Below are 24,486 nucleotides of genomic sequence, written 5' to 3' on the forward strand. Positions count from 1 at the left end.
ACTTTAGTCTTTACAATAAAAGTGTAGATAAAAAGTAGGAATCTCGTATTACAATCTTAAATATTACTTATTTAAAAAACTAATCATCTTCAAATTGTCAAAACTAGACTCAATTTAAAAAGGGGCCACATAGGTGCAACCAGCTTTCAAACCAAAAATAATTGTCAAATTCGTTCATTCAGTCGAAAGTTTTGAGATAACTAGACCAAAAATTATAACTACGAGTACAGTTCAATTATAGATATCAAAGTTGTTATATAAAGTTTATAATATATATGAAAATAGTGCTTTTTTGTATAACGTAGTTTGGAAAATATGTCTTTCATATATAGATGTAGTGTAATAGAAAAATAGTAGTATTTACTACTTGGTAAGCGCTGGCCCAAGCCGCTTCGATTGAAGTCCGTAGTTCCAACCATTGAGCCATCACTGCTCAGTACTCCAGCGTAAAATGAAATGTTATAATAAGGTATGTTTTGAGTAGATATCTCAATAACTGTTATAAGAAAAATCTTAATTTAAATGAGACTACATGTGAGGCACCAGCTATAAAATAAAAAAAGCGAGATGTTTTCATTTTTTTTTTAATCGATTCATGTAGTAATATAATTCCAGGTTCTCTGAAAGAGATCGCTGCCTTAGCGATAAGACCGCCTGTTGTGTCGTGAATGTTTATGTTTTAATGTATATATATATTTTTTGTTACTTTTTGTTATCATTGGTGCACAATAAAGTGTTTTTGTTTGTTTGTTAGTAATAAGATATGAGGTAACAAACGCAAAAAGTACCCTGTATGTGGTAGTCGAGCACACTTCGGTAAGTTTGGGCCAGTTCGCACCGCGGAAGTACCACACCCCTACAGAAAACCGGCATGAAATAGTATTCTGCTGTGTTTCGTTCGGGAGTGGGGGAGTAGGAAGCCCATATCCTTTTCCTTACCCTTCCCAGTCCTTTCCTGTATTCTTCTCGACAATCCTTTCTTATTCTCTTCCCAATTTATTGTCCATTTGTAGATTCAAAACCAATTCATTTGTAAAGGCGAAGGTCTGCAATGAACTTATGCCTCTCCAAATGTTCATGGGCGGTGGTAGCGCTTGCTGGTGGTACGCATCAGGCGTCCCACCAGCCCCATTGCCGACTGTGACGTAAAAATAGTACGGTCGAATTAATTACCTCCACCATTTTTGAAGTCGGTTGAAAAACTTTAGGTAAAACTTATTAACCTGTTAAAAATTCTCAACTGCCGCGACGCGACGTTTCAAATAAGCAGGCTCTTTTTGCTGTTTTTTTTTCAATTTGCTACGTGGATTTTCACCCGTTTCACCGAATTAGCATGATTATTTATGTGTTTGATTGTAGATAGTTGTCATTTTGTCCCGTTTTAGTATTTGGACTGGTACCTCACTCCAGGGAACGTTGGTGACTATTTCTGTAGAAAATTATGATCGTAGAAAACATGTTATGAATTATATTGTAGAATATACATTATGATTAAGAATTTATATAATTACCTATATATCTGAATTCACTTAATTTACCAACAAAGAAAGGAATCATATCAAATATTTAATTGCCACAACATAAACATAATAACATTCTTTATTAATAAACGAAATTTGTATGCAAATTGTTTTCCAGTCATTTAATTTGAGCATAGTTCATCGAAGTTTCACATCAAACGAGTGAAATTATTTCATAAGCCCGCCTTTGATGTCGTTATTAAAAATACTCGATAGAATTGGCGGGAACAAAGCATGCCGGGGTTGCCTATTTGAATAGCGGTGTGCATGATAGTGTTGCGTTTATTGAATATAATATTAATTTTTATATACATTTTTAATGAAATATTTATGCGTATAATCGAGATGTTTGTGAATAATCTATGAATACTTAGAAGTCCACGGCAATATCTAAACTAATGTTTAAGAGGTATAATAAGATTTTATTAAAAAACTATAAGACTGATTTAAAAAAATATGTTAACTTAAAATATGTATGAAAAGGTAGATATTTACCGAGTAATATAGGCGTTATAAATAACATTTCATGTATCCAGCGTTAACCTGGGTGAAGCTGTAACTCGGTAATGAATTTAGATGTACGATGTGATGATTATATCATTTTTATTTATTTATTTATAATCCTTTATTGTACAAACTTAGAAACAACAAGAACACAGTAAACAGAAAAAAAGACATCGTTTGTACAAGAGGCGGCCTTATTGCTTAACAGCAATCTCTGCCAGGCAACCTGGTAGGAAAGGAAATGTACGAAGTTCTGGGATAGTGCAAAAGCAAAAGAAAAACAAGTAATAAGTATATAATAACAATGAAAAAAAATACATTCATAAACACATACATATATACATAAATAATAGAATAAAATAATAGTACATATACATAAAAATATACATGCGGGTATAAAACATTAATTCATAAATATACATACCTACATACACATACATACACATAAAGTGAAACAAGAAAAATAAAACGAAGAAAAACAATGGCTAGCGACGTCAGCAAGAAGTACAGAAAAATAGCGAACATACACACACACACACACACACTACAGTAGAGAAAAGTAGTGATCTTTTATTAAAATTTTAAAAGAATTAAGCGTTTTAGCGCGTCAAATATTCTTAGGTAGAGCATTCCATAGTTGAATAGCTCGGACAGTGAAAGAATTATTGAAAAAATTTGAACGATAGGTGTACTAAGTAATAAAAGGTTGGAAGAACGAAAAGAGATGGAACCACTAGAGCTTAAATAAACGAAGTTATCCTTTAAGTACGATGGTGTCTTAGGGCTAAACAGAATGCAGTATAGAAGATGCAGCAAATGAGTATCCCGGCGATAACGAATAGGAAGCCAACGTTACCGTTTCCTAAATTCCGAAACATGGTCAAATTTTCGTAGTCCGAATATAAATCTAATACAGAAATTTTGAAGCTTCTCAAGGGTGTCAAGTTGGCTTTCACGAATATCAGGGTAGCAGGAGTCAGAAAAATCAAGGAGAGGAAGGAGAAGTGATTGAGCCAACACAATTTTGGTTGAGATTGGAAGGAAGTTGCGTAAGCGCCGTAAAGAAAAAGCAGAGGAAAAGACCATTTTTTGCACTTGCTTTATTTGTTCATTCAGTACTTAAAAAACATATAATCGGTAAAGTACAATAAAACAATTGAACTTCTCTACCATCAATAAAAATCTAACGAGAATTATGAGTGACTTCGTTTAAAATATGGCAGCACTGATCTGACAGTTCGCGGTTTAAACGCAATAAAAAAAGTAATAAATCATAAATTTCGCATACCGCATTTTTTAACGTTTGCAACTCTGTAGGCAATTATAACATTCCAATGGACATAATATTTCATGTGAAATATTATACCTTTCAATGCAATTTATCCACGATAAAAAACTTAATATTGTAACTTTTTTCAAATAATTAGGACCAAATTGAAAACGCAAGCTATCCGCCCCAGCTTACTTTCCATATAAATGGGATAATATATATGGTATTAATGTGTTGATTTTAACTGAGTGTAAATAAATAATGAGCATGCGTCTCATTTAGTATGTAATAATTATTTATTTATACAATCCTTACAATTTTGCAGTTTTGATGGTAAGCGAAATTTCGCAAAATATGTGTTATCTAAAAAACTAGTATGCATAAAAATAATTTCGCATATTGTATGATCCAGAATCATTAAAATAATTAAGATTACGCTAAAACCGATGGGAGGATCGGAGGGAGGAGCATAATGAAAAATGTTGTCAAATATGGGAAACATATTTCTTTTTGAGAGCAGATGAAGTTGCGTGTATCAGCTAGTAATACTACAAACAAAAAGCGGTACTAAAGCACAAAGAAGGTTTCGCGAAGTTTTCTGTTATATATATAAACACACTTGACACTAATGCTATAAATGTGAAAGTTTGTTTGTATAGATGTTTGTCCGTCAATCATGCTGAAACTATTGAACGGACTTTGATGAAATTTTTAACATACAGAGTATGAGCTGATTTGGGTGATAGGATAATTTTATCCCGATTAAATCTCCCTTGGGATAATTAGACCATTTGTAAATGTCCTAATTCCACGCGGGCAAAACCGCAGGCGGAAGCTAGTATAAATATAATTGTGTTTGTATGATTGCTAACACTTCTGGATAAAAGTAAAAAAAAATGTATGGGCCTATACTTAGAGTCATAGCTTTTCCGTAGAGGGTAGTTAGTATAAACATATTACAAAATGCTTAATCTAATTATTATCGTAACCTGAAATTGTTTAACCCGGGTGCAATATATACTTTTTAAATTTATCAACCATTTTTTGTGTCAGAAATTTCGACTGGATGAGACATTTTTATGAATTCTTTTTCATATAATTCGATTTAGCTCTGATAATTTAAAGGTTTTTACTTTTTATACGGAAAGCTATATATTGAAATGCTCCCATTAAAACAATTATCGGTATAACTTTGTATTAATCGCTTTTTATACCTCCTCCAAATTTATCTACTCCTTGTTTTCATTTACTGCCTCCAAAATTCGGTCTCCGCCATTTAGCGTTGATTAATTATTATATTGTTCACAGATTAATAACAGCACAAATTCAATCTGGCAACACGCTATTAATAAAAGCGGGAAATTGCGGTTACAGATTAAATACATTTTATTATTATCTTTGTTTTCCTACTATAATGAAATAATTTATGGTTTATGGAATGTTGTTTAAACATTTACGTTTTACAAATTTACAAATAATTTGTATGGATATGTGATAATTTTCCAGGATTGTTTGAATTGTCGTTTTAATGATCAATAATATTTATCCATTTATATTGATCGGAATTTTTTATGAAATTTTATGAATTATTCGTAACCTTAATTATCATAATATACAGTACTATAATAATAACAATGAAAAGAAAATATTTGTAAATTAAACACTTATTATTGCACACACGTAACACGAGATACAGATAAGAAAACAATTCTAATTATCAACTTAATATAGATTGATAATATGAACATCGCGTCCCTAATAATCCAAAATCAAATTGCAATGACATTACACGTCACTTGTGCCACAGATTAAATATTTAATTGTTTTTTTCGTCGCGTGTCGGCACTTGAACAACATGTTTTCGGGCTTATAACGAGGGTTGCCAACAATGGATGACAAATTGGCCGACGACAAAGGAATCAGGTTTATTGGGATACGTTATGAGGGTACTCGGCGCGTTTCGGGATTAGGAAAAGTCGTAGAGTCTCCTAAATAAACTTTTGTTAAAAGGAGGAATTTAAGTGAAATAATGCTTAAACTAAACTGTAAAAATTTATATCATTTAGAATTTATGACATTTTAACTCATCAGCATTAGATATTAAATTTCAGAATCGTCTTCATATTCGAAACTCAAAAGCTTGAAAAAGCCAAAAAGAAGGCTTTTAAAGGCGTATGAAGAAGATAGTGCAATGAACCATCATGCTTTTATTTATTTTTAGCTGTCTACCTAGGGTCCACCCATGGTATATAATATATTTGTGCTATAGCTATATAGTAGGACCTCAGGGATCGCGTACATATCCGATCATAAAGGTGAAAGAATTTTTGAAATGGTTCCATATTTATATTAGGTATTATTATATTATATAGCAATAGGACTATATAGTGTAGGACAGATAGTGCAGATTTATGTCCGAGTTTTTTGGATAGCAAATAAATACATGCTACTGTACATATACTTTTATACCAACAAATATAATTAGGATCAATTGAAACATAAGGCGACTCCATGGATCCTCTGTCCCCATGATACAGTAGGTATGCTGATAATGAGATAGTAAGCTGTGTAAACTGTTATATTGCCTCTAGTTATTACTGTAATATTATCTTGTCACAGAACAGAATTATTCTCTAGTTTCTGAAGTAATGGAGCGGTATGGTGTGCATTGTATCTATATTTTTATTACATAGCCAATGCCCGCGGATTCAGTCGCATGGTACATGCGTACTAATCCTCACTTACTAGTATATATTTATTTTCAGTATATCTCTCTTGTATATTACAACTCCTATCTATTAATCCTATCCTCCTAAACTATTTGCGTGAAAACACAAAACATCAGACACTTATTTAACTGGGCTTCTTTATGAAACGTATTCAAATTATCTCTTTATTGTGCTGAGGTAATTTCAGATGACAATATTACCACGTAGCTGGTAAGTGATTGCTTAAAAATATGTGAATGCTATTATTGTCAAATCTGTATAATTTCGTTATATACCTAAAGATATTCACAATGAAACGAAGTTATGAAGCGGTATACACAAATATCCGAAATTATCCCATGCCTCCAAAGCACCAAATGAAAAAACATGGCCAATTGTTTTCGCGCGAGACATCGTTTGCATCTACTATTATCCTACTAATATTGTGTGTTACTAATATGTGAAAGTTTGTAAGGATTTGTGTGTGTTTGTTGCTCTTTCACGCAAAAACTGCTGAACCGATTGCAATGAAATTTGGTACGTAGATAGCTGGACAACTGGAATAACATATAGAGAACTTTTTATCCCGATATTCCTACGGGATACGGACTTATGTGGGTGAAATCGCGGGGCGCAGCTAGTCCACTATAATATTAAAAAAAAAAAGAAAAAACGAGGAGTTATATGCGTCACTGGTTTGAATTTAAAACAACGCGTAAATTTTTATCTTCCTGGTACCTTACTAAAATTGTTAAAGCAATGGCCGACTTGGACAAGAATCGAGTTTTAAGTTTAGTTACATATTTGGCGAATCATTTCTATTTATATGCACAAGATCACAAGTTCACAAATGCAGTTTGAATAAATAAATTTACAGGAATAAACTGCCGAATTGCACTGCTTAATCCCTCACGATTAACTTGAAGTAACATCTAACAAAGAAATAAACAATTCATATCGCGAGGGGGGTAGTTTAATAAAATAACAATAAATATGTCACACGATTAGCGCAGCTGATATATGTCAGCTGATATTAGTCGGTGGAATTTTAATCACTATTCCGGATAGCACGTGCCTAGGGCTGGCAATAGGGAGATTTTTAAAACGTTTATATTAGCATCATCAGAATGTTTGTACGTCATCGACTGCTTTTGACTGATTTGAAACCACTTTAGAACGGACAGATCTATTTAATTTTGTCCACTTATCATGGAACGGTGACATTATAATAATTAAATTAATATAATCTCATGAGGCTTAGACAATTTTCTTCCTCTGTATACGAGAAAGTGTGACAATTATTTGAATCTATGAAAAATACAGCGTGTTTTTTATAGTCTTTTTTTTTAATAAATTAGATCTTATTACATAAAATTAAATTTTTTTATGTATGAATATAAAATTAAATTTAGTTATGGTAACTAACCGTTTTACAACTACTTCTGGCCGTGTTCAACTAAGCCAAATAAAAATAAGGCCTAAATCATTTATAGAGCAGTAGTGGCTTAAGACCACTTCGGGGGTTCGAAACCGGTCAAGCGTGCAAGAAATAAATAGATTTTTCATTTACCTCGACATTATCTATATCACCACTGCTTGAAACGGTGAAGGAACTTCGTGAGGAAACCATGTGTATGTTATATTTCTCTCTTGTATATTTTGTTGATATAAAAAAAAAAGTGTAATACAAGAATGTGGCAGCCCTAACGCTAAGGGTGCGCGACGCACTAAAAGCGCATCATGGGATTGTGGGGACCTGTATTTTATACACTTTTTAGATCAGACTCTTTCGTACTTGCGCGAATAAACGCATCTGTAAAATAGATTATTATATTACCTTTCTTTTAAAATTAGAAATTTATGTTTTTAATTATCTGTGGTATGCCATTGAACAATTTATTTCCTTGTTTGTTCTTTTATTACTTATCTGTAAAATTGTCTTATTATTTTGATTTTTCATAACGAATATTTTAACTCATTTTTATAAAGAATGTTCAAACCAAGTTATCTATTTCTATGATTGAATTGAATAAGAAAATAGAAGGCAATGACCAAAGAACAAATATTTAACGAAATAAACATTATTGTACATTGAAAACATTGTGGGAACGTCGGTTAAAAACAAATACAATCCGTTTTTAAACGCCCTATTGTAAGATTCACACGTTTCTTTCCGCGAGTATAAAAGAGGTCGCCCTCTTAAAATGGTTTCATTACAACTCGACCCTCTCAATGCTTCGACGCAATAACGTTGTCGCTGGATGTTATCGCACGTTATTCATTGTTCGTTGCTGGTGTTATATTGTGTAATATTTCATTCATAACTCAAATTAGGTAAATTCTTTACCTAATAAATTTTTACATGGCAATAACAATGTTTCGTTGCGCCATCACTACACAGTATAACCAAGCCATTAAATATATTAAAAAAAAACTACACAGTATAAAGCAGTCGCTTCCCGCGTCTGTCTCTTTGCTTAGATCTTTAAAACTACACAACGGATTGTGATGCTTTTGATTAATAGTGGAGTGATTCAAGAGGAAGGTTTATGTATTTTTATGTATGTATGTGTGTTTGTGTGTGTTAAAATAAATTGATCTTTCTTTCTTTCTTTCTTTCTATTATATATAGGTATATTATTAAGTTTATGTATAATGATAACAAGCGAAAGATAACAAGCGAAGCCGCGGGCAAAACCTAGTACAAACATAAATTAAATAAAGTAGAGCTAATTTTATATTATGTCCAAGATAGAAAATATTAAACTAATAATCGGTCAAGCGTAAGTCGGACTCATGACAAGAATACCTACAAATAAGCTTTATAGCAACTAAAAAAAAATTTGGTCACCCATCACACACATGATCGTGCCAACGTTGCTTAACCTCGATTTTTATTTATTTGTTTTTATAACGTTTAAAACAAGAAAATCACATAAATTATATTATAAAATACACACTTAACTCTTATACTAGCATTTCAATAATAATGGCGTTTTAATATTATCTTTCGAAAGGTAAATGAGATGCTTCCCTGCGTAATAAGAAGCCTGTATATCAAAAAAACAATGTATTTATACTATACTAGCAGTCCGCCTTGCATTACTCAATAAACGGGCTGCTTCCTTAATAAGCACTGAAAGAATTTTTCAAATCGTACCAGTAGTTACTGGGATAATCACGTTCAAACAAACAAACTCTTCAGCTTTATATTATTAGTATATATTAAAATAAAAAGTAACGTTTTGTCAAATGTCTAAGTTAGGATGCAATGTATTAATATTATATCTAACTAGCTGCACCCGGCAAACGCTGTTCTGCCTTACTCTTATCATTTAGGGGGATAAAAATAGATGTTGGCCGATTCTCATAGATACCGGATAAGCACAAAAAATTTCATCAAAATCGGTCAAGCCGTTTCGGAGGAGTATGGCAACGAAAACTGTGATACGAGAATTTTATATATTATGCATATAAGGCGTGTAAGGGCCCATTGCTATTCTGTGGCATCGCCATCATACTGCTTAATAGTTTGGCAACGATTTGTGAAAAAAACTAATAAAGAATACCTATAAAACATTGTGTTTAATACCAATGTTATATAGAGATAAATATGTATATTTTAATATGAAACTTGAACTTTTTAATATGAACTTACTTTTACCATTTTAGATAGACCGACGGACATCAAGGTTCATTTTGCCCTTTGGGTACGGAGCTCTAAACAGCATATTAAAAATGTAATGCATTTGAGAAATTTTAAAAGAATAGAAAAAATTTGATCACGAGGCAGGATTTTGATCAAATTTTTTCTATTCTTTCAAAATTTCTCATTTGTAAAGCATTTCAATGCTGTAAAACTAAAAATTAAATGTAATGCATTTACTAAAAAAAAAAACATTTTAATAGGTATTCAATATTTATGAAAATTACTGAAGTATAAAAAAAATAATTCAAGTAGATATATGTAATTATATAGCCATGGTTTTATATAGCCCATTTATTGAAAAAGGCTATAGGCTATATATATACCTCTAGACTTTAATAAATTTTTAATTTATTATTATCCAATAAAATAGGGTAGGTGTTTTTGGTATTATATATTTTGTAACAATTTTTATCCACTGTATAATTAATTTTTGCTAATATAAAATGATTACGCATTGGTGGCTCAGTGGTGAGGACCACGGACTTGAAATCGATAAGTCGGGGCTTGAAAGCGGGCGAACGTGCAGGAAATAAACGGATTTTCCAATTTATCTGCACATGTGGATAACATCACCCCTGCTCGAAAAGGTAAAGGAAACCATCGTTAGAAATCAGCATGTCGATGATTCAAAAGTTCGACGACATGTGACATCTGCCAGCTTGGCCAGCCTGATGGATTATGGCCTGAACCCTTATAGGAGGACGTGGGAACGTATATGGGCTGACGATGATAAATATAAAATTAATCCATTAGCCGCCTGCCCGTCATGTATGCTATTATTAAACGGAGGCCCGTTTCCTTTTCCTCATCCGTCCCAGTCCATTCTTTCTATCCAGTCATTAATCCTTTCCTTTTCCCTTACCCCAGAAAATCGGGCAGCACATTCGTAGAGGCACCTTTGTGAATGTTCATGGGCGGTGGTGATCGCTTACTATCAGGCGAACCACCAGCTCAGTTGCCCGCTATGACATAAAAAAACCGTATGAATCAGCTGGCAATCCAGATATCGGCAGGGCGCTAGGTGTCACTGAAAATCAGTACTGAAGTGTTGTTCCTCAGATATACTGAGTGGGGCATCCTATGTTGGATCACGCAACCACAAATAATTTTTATTAATTTCTTTTGTTTTTCTCGTAATTTCCTCTTTTTTATTGTATGTTATTATATATATATATGCTTGTTTGCGTGTGTTAGAATAAATGGTTCTTTATTTCTATTAAGGGTCGATATCACCGATTCAAGCTTTTAAAAACATCGGGTTTGCATGCATGCGATAAAGAAATGCAATGATTCCATTTCTTAAGATAAAGACCGAGCTAAATCCTATCTTACTAATATTATAAATGCGAAAGTTTGTAAGGATGTGTGTGTGTTTGTTACTCCTTCACCCAAAAACTACTGAACCGATTGCAATTAAAATTAGTACGTAGACAGCTGGACAACTGGAATAACATATAGACAACTTTTTATTCCGATATTCCTACGGGTAACGGACTTACGGGAGGGAAACAGCGGGGCGCAGTTAGTTGAATCTAGAAATTATAGTCTCTGTTATTGTCTGTGTTATTTTAATGATATTATTAAGATTTCTATTAAAAATTGAACATATTATATATCGTTCATAATTATCAATACAGAAAAATTACATTAACCCTGTTTTTAAAGAAAGAAATAATGTTCCTGAGTATGTCGTTCAATGAAAAAAAAATGTTTTTGAAAGAAAGAAAGAAAGAAACGATTATTCGGCTGCACAAAATTACACAAACAAAAAAACAATACAATTATGCCAACTTTTAAGATTGTTTGTAATGTATACTGAATAGAAAACTATGTAAGTATTCAAAATCATCGTCATAAAACAACTTTAATCAAATATCTATTACTTACACACAAAAGTCAATTATAAGCCGATGCTTTTTAAAATTCAATCTTCATAATCTTATATATAAAAATCAATTGCTGTTCGTTAGTCTCGCTAAAACTCGAGAACGGCTGAACGGATTTATCTTTTTTTGGTCTTGATATGTCCGTGGAGGTCTAGGGAAGGTCTAGGGAAGTCGTTTAAATGTTGAGAACGATAAGGAAAATATGTCGAAACAATATTCTATGGCGTTGCGAAGTTCGCCGGGACAGCTAGTTAAAAATAAAAATGAATTGTTTTTGTGGCTAAGCGTAAGCCGGGCGACCAATTCGCCAAATATTTTTATGTTTTTATTAAGGCACCAGTTTCTTGTGTAGATAAAAATCACGAGCAAAGACGGGACGGATCGCTAGAATAATATTAAACACCCGTAGACGACGTAAACATTTATAACAAACCCTTACAAAAAGCTGTTCCCACAACACAGGGAATCCTAGTGAGGGAGCAAGGGTTTTTAATCTACATATATGTTACAACACTTTTTGATAAATAAATTATTGTTTATTGTTTAAATATAAATGAAATATATTTCCCTCGGTTATGCCATCACGCGTGAAGTGCTGGACCGATTTCAAAAATTCTTTCACCATTAGAAAACTGCAATTACACTGAGTTACATAGGGCATATCCACGGGTGAAACCGAGGCCAACAGCTAGTGAATTTTAAATGTGAAAGTGAATCACATGTTTATATAATTGCTATAATGTCTCATCGAAATCCCCATAATGGCTCATTGAATTTTTACAATGTATTTAGAAGTTAAGACTTTTTGGCGGATTTTCGTCGGTTTAACAATTTCACTGCTGATCCAGAAACTTTTTTCATCCGGCGATGCGGCTATGACACGCTCAGCGTGTCTCCCGCACCGGCGGCAATCTTGCCGTACCGCTTTTGTCGCTGGAGCGGGAGCCCACGCTGCGCGTGTGCATAGAGTCAAGCCAGCTGTGCGGGCGGACACACCGTGTGTGTTTTAAATATATATATATATATTTTTTAATTGTTCTATTTCTGATATCGCGATTTATTTTTAAAGAAATTACAGTAGTCTTTATTTTTCTGCACACATATTTGTATTTTATTCAAAATACTTTATATATTATAATGAACAATGAGCTGAAAAGGTACTAATAACGACCTCCTTAATTTTTTTTTGAGTATTATACATTTAGAAATTAAAGACTTTTTAACGGATTTCAAACGCGATTTATTCATTATAACTAACCCGACGTTTCGAACACTTTACGTCGGGTTAATAATATAAAGAATGATTCGCGTTCAAAATCCATTAAAAAGTTTGAATTTCTAAATGTATAATACTCCTGTAAAATCAAACACAAGAAAATACTAGAATTTGATTTGTTAACACTCGTACATAAAGATATTCTTTCTTATAGAATATAGATTAGCAATAAAAGTTTCATGCTGAACGCGCTTCAGATATTCTGCTTCGGAGTGTTAATATAACAGCGTATCAATTTATCGTCAACCAATGATATTAGAGAGGTTATTTTGTATATAAAACGTTGTCCAACGTAAATTTATGTTTTCTTTTTTTATTATTTGTACAAACTATTTTCTATTTCGTTTTCTATTTCGTGTCGTCAAAGAAAATAATAAAAATGGAAGAAATCATAAAAAATATATTTTATGATAAAAATGTGTTGCCCGCACGCACTGGCGTCTTGGAAAATAAAACACGCACAGCGTGTTTTACGCACAGGAGACGCGATTTATCGGGGATGCTGGCTTCCACACGCTAGGCGTGTAAAGCCGCATCCTTGGTTCCAAGCATTTTTACACACCTGGTGTGTTTCAGCAGCCAACGTGTTAAATAACATAACAAATAAAACGCGTTTCAATCCGTCAAAAAGTCTTCAATTTCTAAATATATAATACTCGCGTAGAATCAAACACAAGAAAATACTATTGGCATGTAATTAGTTCCGTTGTAATCAAAGCGGAATTCAAATGACCGTGTTCTCAAAGATTTTCATATCAAAACGTTACACGCAAACGATGGAACGTTCTTCGGAATGCCCTTAAAAGTTGAGTATTGATTTTTATTATTTACGATACCTGCTCATCCAATATTTCAGAGTGAACGCTCAAGTACCAGCTTATGAAATTAAATTGTTTCAGCGAGAGACGTGCAGGCAAGACACGCAGGGTCGGAGTCAGCATTTCTATATTAATTTTTTACTACTGCGCCCCGCGGTTACACCCGCCAAGTCTGTATATCGTAGGGATATTGGGATAAAAAGTTGCCAGTTCTCCAGCTATCTATGTACTAAATTTCATTGCAATCGGTTCAGCATTTATAATATTAGTAGGATTTGTCAACGCTATAACTCTTCCACAGAAAAGGTCACCAATGTCTCTAGTACCAAGTAGTAGCCCAAATTGTAAGTAATACAAAAATATTGCCCAAATAAGTTTCTGTAACCAAAATCAGACAAATTGAGTACTAGCTGCACGCCCCGGATCTGCTCAGGTAAACGTTTATCGTAATAGAAACAATATAAACTATCCTATCTTTTAAGTTGGATCAAACTGCACATGATGTGCAGATTTGATTATAATTTGTTGAGGGAATCTTTTATTTTAGGGAAAAAGGTGTAAACTCGAGTATGTGTCAAATATATGGTATATGCAATATGTATTGGTAATTTTGTTTTATTGATTAAGTGATTTATTTACTTCTCTTTCAAATCCTGTTGGGTAATCTGTATATCAAACTAGCTTTCTGGCCGCGGCTTTGCTTGGTCGCAGGAAAGACAGGCCCGATGTTTTCCTTGCATGTACCCGTTCCCATGGGATTTCCGGGATAAAAATGATTTTTATATCCTATGCGCCTCCCCCCGGTTCTAAGTTTGCAAAAATTTTCAGCGGTTAATCCGTTGTTGAGCTATAAATAGTGTAACTTACACCACTTTCTTTTATATATACGGATATCACCAGATATTTTGCAAAAGTAACAAATTATAACCTTAAAAAATCTGGAAGTTTTACAAAAATCATATACAAGCGTTATTTATCGATTTTTGATTAACTGTTTGTTGGTATGCACGGGTACTTCTGTTTAGAAATTCTTGGCATCTCGGTTCATCAGAATTACTTGATTTATCGTAAAATAACAATGATTGCTTATAATTTAATGTTTAACCAACATATTCGGGGAAAGAGAACTGAAATGCATGAGAAAATGTTCTAAATATTCCCAATATGTATTAGTTTTTTTGATAAACAGCTGTTCTGTTTGTATGACATTATTATTTCATAAGGGATGAAATTTAAAATGTATTCAGCCGTTATTAGAAACTAAATCTTAATTAACCTTACGAACTTAATATAGGGTCAAATCCGTACCTGCCTCAATCAAAGGTCTGCCGACCACAAATCACTGTAACACCACTCCCACTAAATCTGGCCCCGCCCCTCAGCGCGCATGCGCCGCGCCAGCCAATCACAGCACCCCATCCGACCCCCCGGGGGGCAACAATCAACCCTCAATTGAGATTATTCCCTGTCATTTTTTCGCTCGCAGCCGATCGTCTGGCCCCTCCCCCATTTAATTTAAAATCGTCATAACCGCAATCGCCTTCGACCTGTCAATAAGTGAACTATATTATTTAATGGACCGCGCTGATGATGGCGCACATTATGTGATGCAAAATGGACACGAGACAGGTGTACCCGAACCTAACGGACCTGCTGTACCAACAGAACTTGGACCGTTTGGCCGAGGGCGAGAAATTCGCGAGCGACAGATTCGACCATGATAGATACGAAAACGATCGGTCCACGTCAGTATCCCTGGAGGAGGAAGACAGCTCGTCCGCTTTTGGGGTCGATTTGAGCGGGAAGAACACGAATTTGGGCGGGAAATCGTTCACGATAGCTGCCATACTGGGTTTGACCAAGTCTGAGGAAGATGTCATGAACCTGAGCGTGCAGGAGCGCTTGCAGCAGAACCAGAAGCATTTGCAGAACTATTTGTATTCGGGACATGAAGTGCCGCGGAATAACGAATTCTGCCGGCTTGGCGTGCCGACGGCGCTGCGGCAGGGTAAGTGTTGTTTATTTAAATTGTTATAAGGAATTTTTTTATACCCTTAATGTAATGTTTTGTTTATTACAGCCATTGAATTATTGTTATCAACAGTTAATAAAGACGGTCTCGCTTAAAAGCTGCAGTTTAAAATAAACACGACATATTAATTTAAAAATTAATGTGTTACTAGTACAAAATATGCCTGCATAATATGTTAAAAATCAACCTGAAATAATCATATTTACATATTAAAAAAGCGCTTTGGTCGTTCTAGCGTCTAGCATACATCTCGGAAATCCCACGGGAGGAAAGTTAGTGATAATTATTATAGTCTTACTAGTTGCGCCCCGCGGTTTCACCCGCGTACGTCCGTATCTCGTAGGAATATCGGGATATAAAGTTGTCTATATGTTATTCAAGTTGTCCAGCTGTGTACATACCAAATTTCATTGCAATCGGTGCAGTAGTTTTTGCGTGAAAGAGCAACAAACACACACACATCCTTACAAACTTTCGCATTAAAATAATATAAGTAGGATAGGATAAACTTAATAGAAATAAACTCAAACTCAAACATTTATTTGTTCAATTAGACTTCTTATAGAAGCACTATGGAATCGTCATAACATAGTTGTAACATTAACCAGCGGTTCGGAAAGCAATTTCTATAGCAGTTTCTGTTGAGAAAAGACAAGAAAGTCTATAGTTGTTCATTTAAAATAATATCAAATTTAAATATTACTTCAACATAATATTAATGATTCACTATCTAGCGTTCATCTGACGATTCGAAGAACTATTTTATAAAAGACAAACTAAAGGAATCTGGCATCAAATCACGACATAATATAAAACAAAGTCGCTTTCTCTGTATGTCCCTATGTATAAAAATATTTAAAACTACGTAACGGATATTGATGGTTTTTTTGAATAGATAGAGTGATACAAGAGAAACGTTTATATGTAAATCTCATCTATTAATTTAACGCATGCGAAGCCGCTGGCAAAAGCTAATATAAAATAACAATAAGAAAACTTAAAGGCTCCACGCGTTTGTCTGTCTGGTCATCTATACTCCACAATGGCTAAAACGTCGCGGATTTTAATTGCATAATCTTATCAATTAACCTCCTCCTTTTTGGAAGTCGGTTAACGAATGGGAACCGCCGCCGGCTGCACTGGCGGTGTTTTTCCACTACTGATTTTAAAACGGCCTTGCTACGGAATTTCTACGGCCTTGCTACGGCTGGCTTTTTCTTTGAAAGCTCGTACCTCCCATATCGTCCCATTTGGTTGGTCAGGGTTAGTTTTCACAATTTAAACTTTAGTTTTTTGTTAAAATTAATTATTACATCATAATATCGTAGTTACTAATTACCGATTTGTGATAACGCATATGGGAATAAATCACGCGGTCTTAGCCTAAACGAAAAAAAGACATGAATGTTTGCTTGTATTGAATAAGCTCTGAAACTACGTGAGAAATTAAAACAATCCTCAGTAATCCTACTAATATTATAAATGCGAAAGTTGGATGCAAGTGTGTGTTTGATGCTCTTTCACGCGAAAACTACTGAACCGATTGCTATGAAATTTGGTACGTAGAATAGCTGGACAACTAGAATAACATAAGGCAACTTTATCCCGATATTTCTACTTTGACTTGCTGAAACCGCGGGGCGCAGCGAGCATTAAATATACTAAACAAGCGACCCGCCCTGACCTCGCACGTGTGTAACAATACATGATATACATATATAAACCCTCCTCTTGAATCACTCTATTAAATATAACAACATGAAAATATGTTGCGTTATTAAAAAGATAGATCCTTTTTTTGAGCATACAGACACAGATAACGGAGCGCGACTTTTTATATTATGTAGAAAAACAATGTTTGTGAAGATAAACAATGTTTACACGGGCGGAGCCCGAAGGCCGAACAGTCTAGTATTATGCAATAAATAAAAACAAAAGTATTACATTTATTGACTAGTTATTCAATAAATAGCAGGGGCCTTCAATTCTGAGCGAGTTATTTGTTAAAAGTGTTGATTTTCATAAAAATAGAAGAGTTTCAGTATTTATGTGAAAACATCTTATGCCAAGTGGAGATCACTTTGAGAATTAATTATTATTAGTTTTAAGAATACAGTTATACATAATCCTTCTAAATATGAGTCCATCTCATCTTTCATCAGTGGTGGTCTCGCTTTAAAACCTCGAATTTAATGGGAGAAGTCAGGTTGCGAAACCGGGCGAGCGTGCAAGAAATAAACAGATTTTTCAATTTATTTGGACACTAGCTGCGCTCCGCGGTTTCACCCACCTAAGTCCCGTAGGAATATCGGGATAAAAAGTTGCCTATGTGTTATTCCTGTTGATCAGCTATCTACGTACCAAATTTCATTGTTATTGATTCAGTAATTTTTGCGTGAAAGAGTTACAAACTTCCATACATACATACATCTATACTTACAAACTATCGCGTTTATAATATTAGTAGGATAGAATTATTCACATCAACGCTGATCGCAAATCGAAATCCTACTTATATTATAAATGCAAAAGTTTGTAAGGATGTGTGTGTGTTTGTTGCTCTTTAACGAAAAACTACTGAACCGATTGCAATGAAATTTAGTATGTAGACAGCTGGACAACTAGAATAACATATAGGCAACTTTTTATCCCGATATTCCTACGGGATACGGACTTACGCGGGTGAAACCGCGGAGCGCAGCTAGTATTGAATAAAAACATCGTTAGGAAACTGACACGTCAGTGAGTCAAAAGTTCGATAACATATGACGTGTGACGTTGCCAACCCTTGCACTTGGCCTTGCACTTGGCCAACGTGGTGGATTATGACCTGAACCATCATAGGAGGGACCGTGTCCCATTGGAGACATAATATACATGTAACTTTTTTCTTCCTTTTCTATCTTATAGTCTCCTTAGAACATCAGAGAAAGTCCCGTCATTTTCAGTTATATTGAGTTCAAAACAAACAAATTGCAATATATTCCGAATTCAATTTATACTTTTTTAATTATACCACAGATAACATACTTGTAAAAATACATTCTATGAATAACTAGCAAACCCGGCGAACTCCGTTTCGCCACCAGATGGTTTCGTTTTTCCCGCTTTTCTGTTGAAATTTTTCCGGAATTTTCTTTGCTCTAAGCCTCACGGAGCCCAAGACCTTTCCAACGAATGCAAAACCGTGGAAATCGGTTCTTGCGTTCTGGAGTTATAGCGTCAGGAAGGAAAACCCGACTTATTTTTATATAGTAGATTTAAATAATTTTAATTATTTTTTTTAATAATAATAAAATCGTACTCAAATAAATAAAAGACAACAAAGTAGCAATGAATGTCAAACACAAATTAAAATAACAAGTCATTCACATTTGAAGGGGCTTATATTAAAAGGGACCCTTATATTCGAGGTTCAATTATTACCCTTCCGTGGGGACATTAGTTTCATCAATTACGATACATATGAAAACTTGTTTTATTAAAGATTTAAAGCATTGTTAATCTTAATTAAATAATAGTATAACTATGTAATAAAATACTTTTATGTATCACAATTAAAATTTTTAAGCTACCTAATTGCTTTTTCATTATTCAAAAGTTGATCAAAAATCAGCCTATAGTTTTTTTATCCATCTTTTAAGTTTAAAAATCATCTTATTCTAAAACATCGCAAGCGCCGAATGATGCCATTCATAGGGAGGAATATATTTTTTCCAATGTTTTGAAACTTAACAATTTGCCTCTTTTGTCACTTTATCACACTCACGCCAAGCATTGTAAAAATGATATTGAGATTAAAATCTTCTTTTTCTTCTTTTTCTCAAATGGCAATTCCCGATCCCAAGGACAGATTCTGCCAATGTCAAGTTGTGATCAGAAATTTCACTATCGTTTAGACTGTTGAAAAGAGAATAACTTGAATAATTTATTTAGATGACATTACTATAAATGCCAAAATATAGAGGCCTTGTTCTATTATCTATCTATCTATTATCTGTATATTTGTACCTTGTCAAAATTGGGCAATTTTTGTTCTAGGGAATGTATGACGTCATCACATAATTTTTCTTTTAATATATTTTCTTTTAAAGTATGCGATAAAAAGACAATAAAACATATTTGGTGACAACAGCTTCTTTCTTTCATGGTCTTATAAAAAATTGAAACTTGTCAATCATAGCATACAAAGTACAACGAAGTCGTAAAAAAAACAAAATGGTACAAAAGGCGGGAAATACCATTCAATTCAATAAACAATAAAGGTTTTAGAATTTTTTTTCAATTCTCTTAATTATAGTCGGGAGCAGCTAGATAAGTAGATAATTTAATTCAATTGCAGTAGCGATATCTATAATCATGTAATATTATTTATTTCGTTAGAATTTAGAACTAGAACAGAAATGAAGTTTATGTGAAGGCAGTATATTGTCTGTGGTGAAGGTAGCGTAAAAAAAAATAAAATTCATATTACTAAAAACCAATCCGTGTACGTTAACCCTACTGGATATTTAGATTATACTTATATTATAATACTAGTTTTTGTCCGCGACTTGGTCCGCGTGGTCGTGCTCACACGTATAGGATTTTTAGCCCCGGACGAAACAGGAGAGGTGTTAAGTCTGTTTGTAAACAATTATGATGTTGATATTCAATACAAACGTTCATTTCTGGGGCGAGATCACGGGTGGCCGAGATGCTAGGCGTTGCGACGGTTTGGCAAAATGACGCAGTTTCTAATCAACGATATAAAACAAAACATTAATCGCCAGAATTAAACTTATAAATATGTTATAAGAGCAGGTGAGACAATTTAGTTGATTAGCGTGTTTCGTAGTTTCTTAAAATTGTATTAATTATTATATTTCGTTGTAAACATTTGAACATTAATTTGTTTATATTATGGTTATACAGAGTTCGTATTGGTTAATAATAATATTAAAGCCTACACAGTTCGCCAAACATATTGACGTACAAATTTTATATTTAAGGTACATTTTTATAATTTAATTATTTAATTCAGTTCAAATTTGTATTATAAGATATTACAACATTAAAAAGCATTAAATTTACACATTATTATCTTCTATACTATAACTAGCAAACCCGGCGAACTCCGTTTCGCCAATTTTCTTTGCTATAAACCTCATAGAACCCGAGACCTTTCCAACAAATGCAAAATCGTGGAAATCGGTTCGTGCGTTCTAGAGTTATAGCGTCAGGAAGGAAAACCCGACTTATTTTTATATAGTAGAAGATTAAAATGGTCGGTGTCAAACTCTGTACACTGACGATATTTAGACTTGTTTTTATGGGGCATTTTATTGTCGATACTGAATTAGTATAAAATGCAATTTAAAGAAAAAAATTGTCTATCTATCTGTCTGTCTGTATCTCGAATTAGAATCTCACAAAAACTACTGAACGGATTTTGATGAAACTTGGTTTGATGAAGCTCTCAAATGTTTTAATAAGCGCTTTTAAGAAATCAGTGCTTTATCGTAACAATTAGCAATTTGTAATTATATTTTTACCTCTTATATTATTCTATCTACTACTAACTCAAAAAAATATGAAAAGACTCACTACACAACAGTTAAAAAAGAGGTATTGTGAGTGAGTTATTTCTAAATAAATATAGACAATAAAAAAAAGTAAAATGACTTGTGTAGATAATATAGAACCATTTTTGTTTAATCCTAAATTTCTATTATAACTTTTCACTCTTTACTCTTTAATACTTACTAACTTTATTTAACGAAAAATCAAATATTTGTGGAGGAAGGGAGGTGGAATTCCTCCTCCTTCCTTTTTTTTTTATATCACAGTCGGCAATGGAGCTGGTGGATTGCCTGATGGTAAGCGCTACCACCGCCCATGAACATTTGTAGAAGCGTAAAGGCGATTACAGACCTTACGCCTCTACAAATGGATTGCCGACTTTAAATTGGGAAGGAATAAAGGAAAGGACTGGGAAGGGGAAAGAAAAGGATATGGGCCTCCGGCTCCCCCACTCACCGAACGAAACACAGCAGTATGCTATTTCACACCGGTCTTCTGTGGGGGTGTGGTACTTCCCCGGTGCGAGCTGGCCCAATTCGTGCCGAAGCGTGCTCGACTACCACATACACTTCCTTTATCCTCCCATGGTCCATCCAAGTAAATGATCATAGAAAGTTGCATATATCGTATATAACGAAAATATTTCGCTTGCGCGATTCAGAAATCGATCGATACATATTTTATCATATTTCAGGACATTATATTTCCATACGTGTGATTCAGATAATTTTTACAGATACCCCGAGGTCCGAGCTGAGGCCGCAGGTGGCGCAGATGAAAACCTCAAGGTCACACTCAATATCCTGTTCGAATAGGTGAGACTTATTTATTTATTTATTTAGTTATTTATTTATTTATTTATTTATTTATTTATTTATTTATTTATTTATTTATTTATTTATTTATTTATTTATTTATTTATTTATTTATTTATTCATTTATTCTTTATTGCACACTTTCAAAATATAAAAAGAAATAAAATTTAACAAAAGCAACTTAAAACTAGTATGCAAATGGCGGCCTTATGGCTAAATGCCATCTTTACCAGGCAACCGTTGAAATTATAAACTTATTAGCTAGGAATTGAAATTTCTTTATCGTTTTAACAGCTAATAGCTTCACCTGTATGTTTGTATGAAGCCTGAAGGCGTCCCCTAGACTAGATTTTGAGCCACTTTAAACGGGCGGATTTATTTCTTACTAGCTTTTCGTCCGCGACTTCGCCCGCGTAAGAAGTGAGGAGTATTTTCTTCGCATTAAAAAGTATCGTTTGTTCTTTCCCACGTTTAGCTCCACCTTCATACCAAGTTCCGTCAAAATCGCTTTGACAATAACGAACTTTCAAACAAACTTTCATCCCCTCTTTCAACCCTTTTTTCGCGATAAAAAGTCCTATGTCCTTTCCCAAGTTCAGTTCTATCTTCATACCACATAATTACCACACACATACATAATTTTATCAAAATCGGTTCAGTGATTTAGGCGTGAAAGCGTAACAGATAGACAGACAGACAGACAGAGTTACTTTCGCATTATAATATTAGTAGGGATTCACTTATCAAGAATCGGTGATATATGACGCAATCTATTGTACTAGTATTGTACTAGTTCTAGTATATATTATCTGTGTATAGTATTATATTATCTATTATTCTATTATCTATAACTGTAGTATTATATATTTATCTATGTATAGTATTATATTATATTATATATTACTGTTACATGTTACAGTTGAAAACCGTTTTTGGTTAGAACGCGATTTATCTTTACAACTAGTTGTCGCCAATCGCATTTGTTGCAACTGGTTCTAAGGAAAACGCGCTAAACGCTTGAATTAATTTATACTAGGTTAATAGCGTTTTTTTCATATCAAGTTATTTTTATAACATTACTTGGTATAAATAAATGTATTTTCTTTCTTTCTAATTAACTGACCTTATATTTTGGTGTTGTTGGAGTGGGCAACGCCTTAAAGTTGATTCTAGCGTCTGAAGCGGCTAACCTATTTTTATATTAAAATGCATCAATTTCTAAAATACATATACAGTAATGAAAACGGTTTTTAATAATAATTATTATTTACTAGCTGCGGCCCACGGTTTCACCCGCGTAAGTCTATATCCCGTAGGAATATCGGGATAAAAAGTTGCCTATTGTTATTCCAGTTGTCCAGCTATCTACTTACCAAATTTCATTGCAATTGGTTCAGTAGTTATTGCGTGAAATAGTAAGAAACACATACACATACATCAATCCTCATAAACTTTCGCATTTAATATATAGCTAGAATAAAGCTAGTTTGAATAAAAAATATGTTATCAAGATATTTTGTAAAATACTATTTTGTTGATAAAAAATGTATATTCGAGTTTTTTATGTGTTTTACTTAGAATGAATGATCAAAACCAAGTAGTTACAACTAGTTCTAACTAACTAGGGTTCGCGTTGTAACGACAAACGGGTTTTAGCATTAACAGACATAAATACTACAATTAATATAGATATATATGACTAACCTTTCGCCCCGAATTCGCACGTGGTACATATATAGGTATAGCTTACTAGCTGCTCCCCGCGGTTTCACCCGCGTAAGTCCGTATCCCGTAGGAATATCGGGATAAAAAGTTGCCTATGTGTGATTCCAGTTGTCCACCTATCTACGTACCAAATTTCATTGCAATCGGTTCAGCAGTTTTTACGTGAAAGAGCAACAATACACACACATCCTTACAAACTTTCGCATTTATAATATTAGTAGGATGTCACTCGAAATCGATGCTTTTGATGGCTTATGGTGAAAGAATTTTTGTAATCGTCCAGCTGTTTTCATGTAAAAAACATTACATACATTCTTACATACGACACTTACACTCTTTAAGTAAAAACACGACTCTTTAAGTAATTAAACACTTCTTAATGTTTGGTCACGGGGACACTGACTGACCAGACTGCCCGTGACCACGCTCGCTGTAAAGTGTTCGAAACGTCGGGTTAATAATATAATGAATAAATCACGTTTAAAATCCGTTTTAAAGTCTTTAATTTCTAAATGTATAATACTCAAACACAAGATAAACTATTTTTTGTTTGTTTTCAACCGACTTTAAAAAAACGAGGGTATAAAAAAATAACGCAATTATATGATTACTAGCTGTGACCCGCGGTTGAAACCGCGTAAGTCCGTATCCCGTAGGAATA

The 24,486-nt window shown here is 33.7% G+C and overlaps 1 protein-coding gene across 1 annotated transcript in view; it reads left to right on the forward strand.

Annotated features, from left to right (window-relative positions):
• Positions 1-15,254: 15,254 nt before the first annotated feature.
• The window catches only part of LOC119839352 (homeobox protein Hox-A4), an 11,500-nt gene continuing 2,268 nt past the window's right edge, over positions 15,255-24,486 (forward strand). The window contains exons 1-2 of the mRNA XM_038365612.1: positions 15,255-15,699; positions 22,022-22,100. Of these exons, the coding sequence (XP_038221540.1) occupies positions 15,306-15,699; positions 22,022-22,100 (473 nt within the window). The 5' untranslated portion in view covers positions 15,255-15,305. The remainder of the gene's footprint in view (positions 15,700-22,021; positions 22,101-24,486) is intronic.

Source organism: Zerene cesonia, unplaced genomic scaffold (assembly GCF_012273895.1).
Source record: "Zerene cesonia ecotype Mississippi unplaced genomic scaffold, Zerene_cesonia_1.1 Zces_u012, whole genome shotgun sequence".
Classification (NCBI taxonomy): Eukaryota; Metazoa; Arthropoda; class Insecta; order Lepidoptera; family Pieridae; genus Zerene; species Zerene cesonia.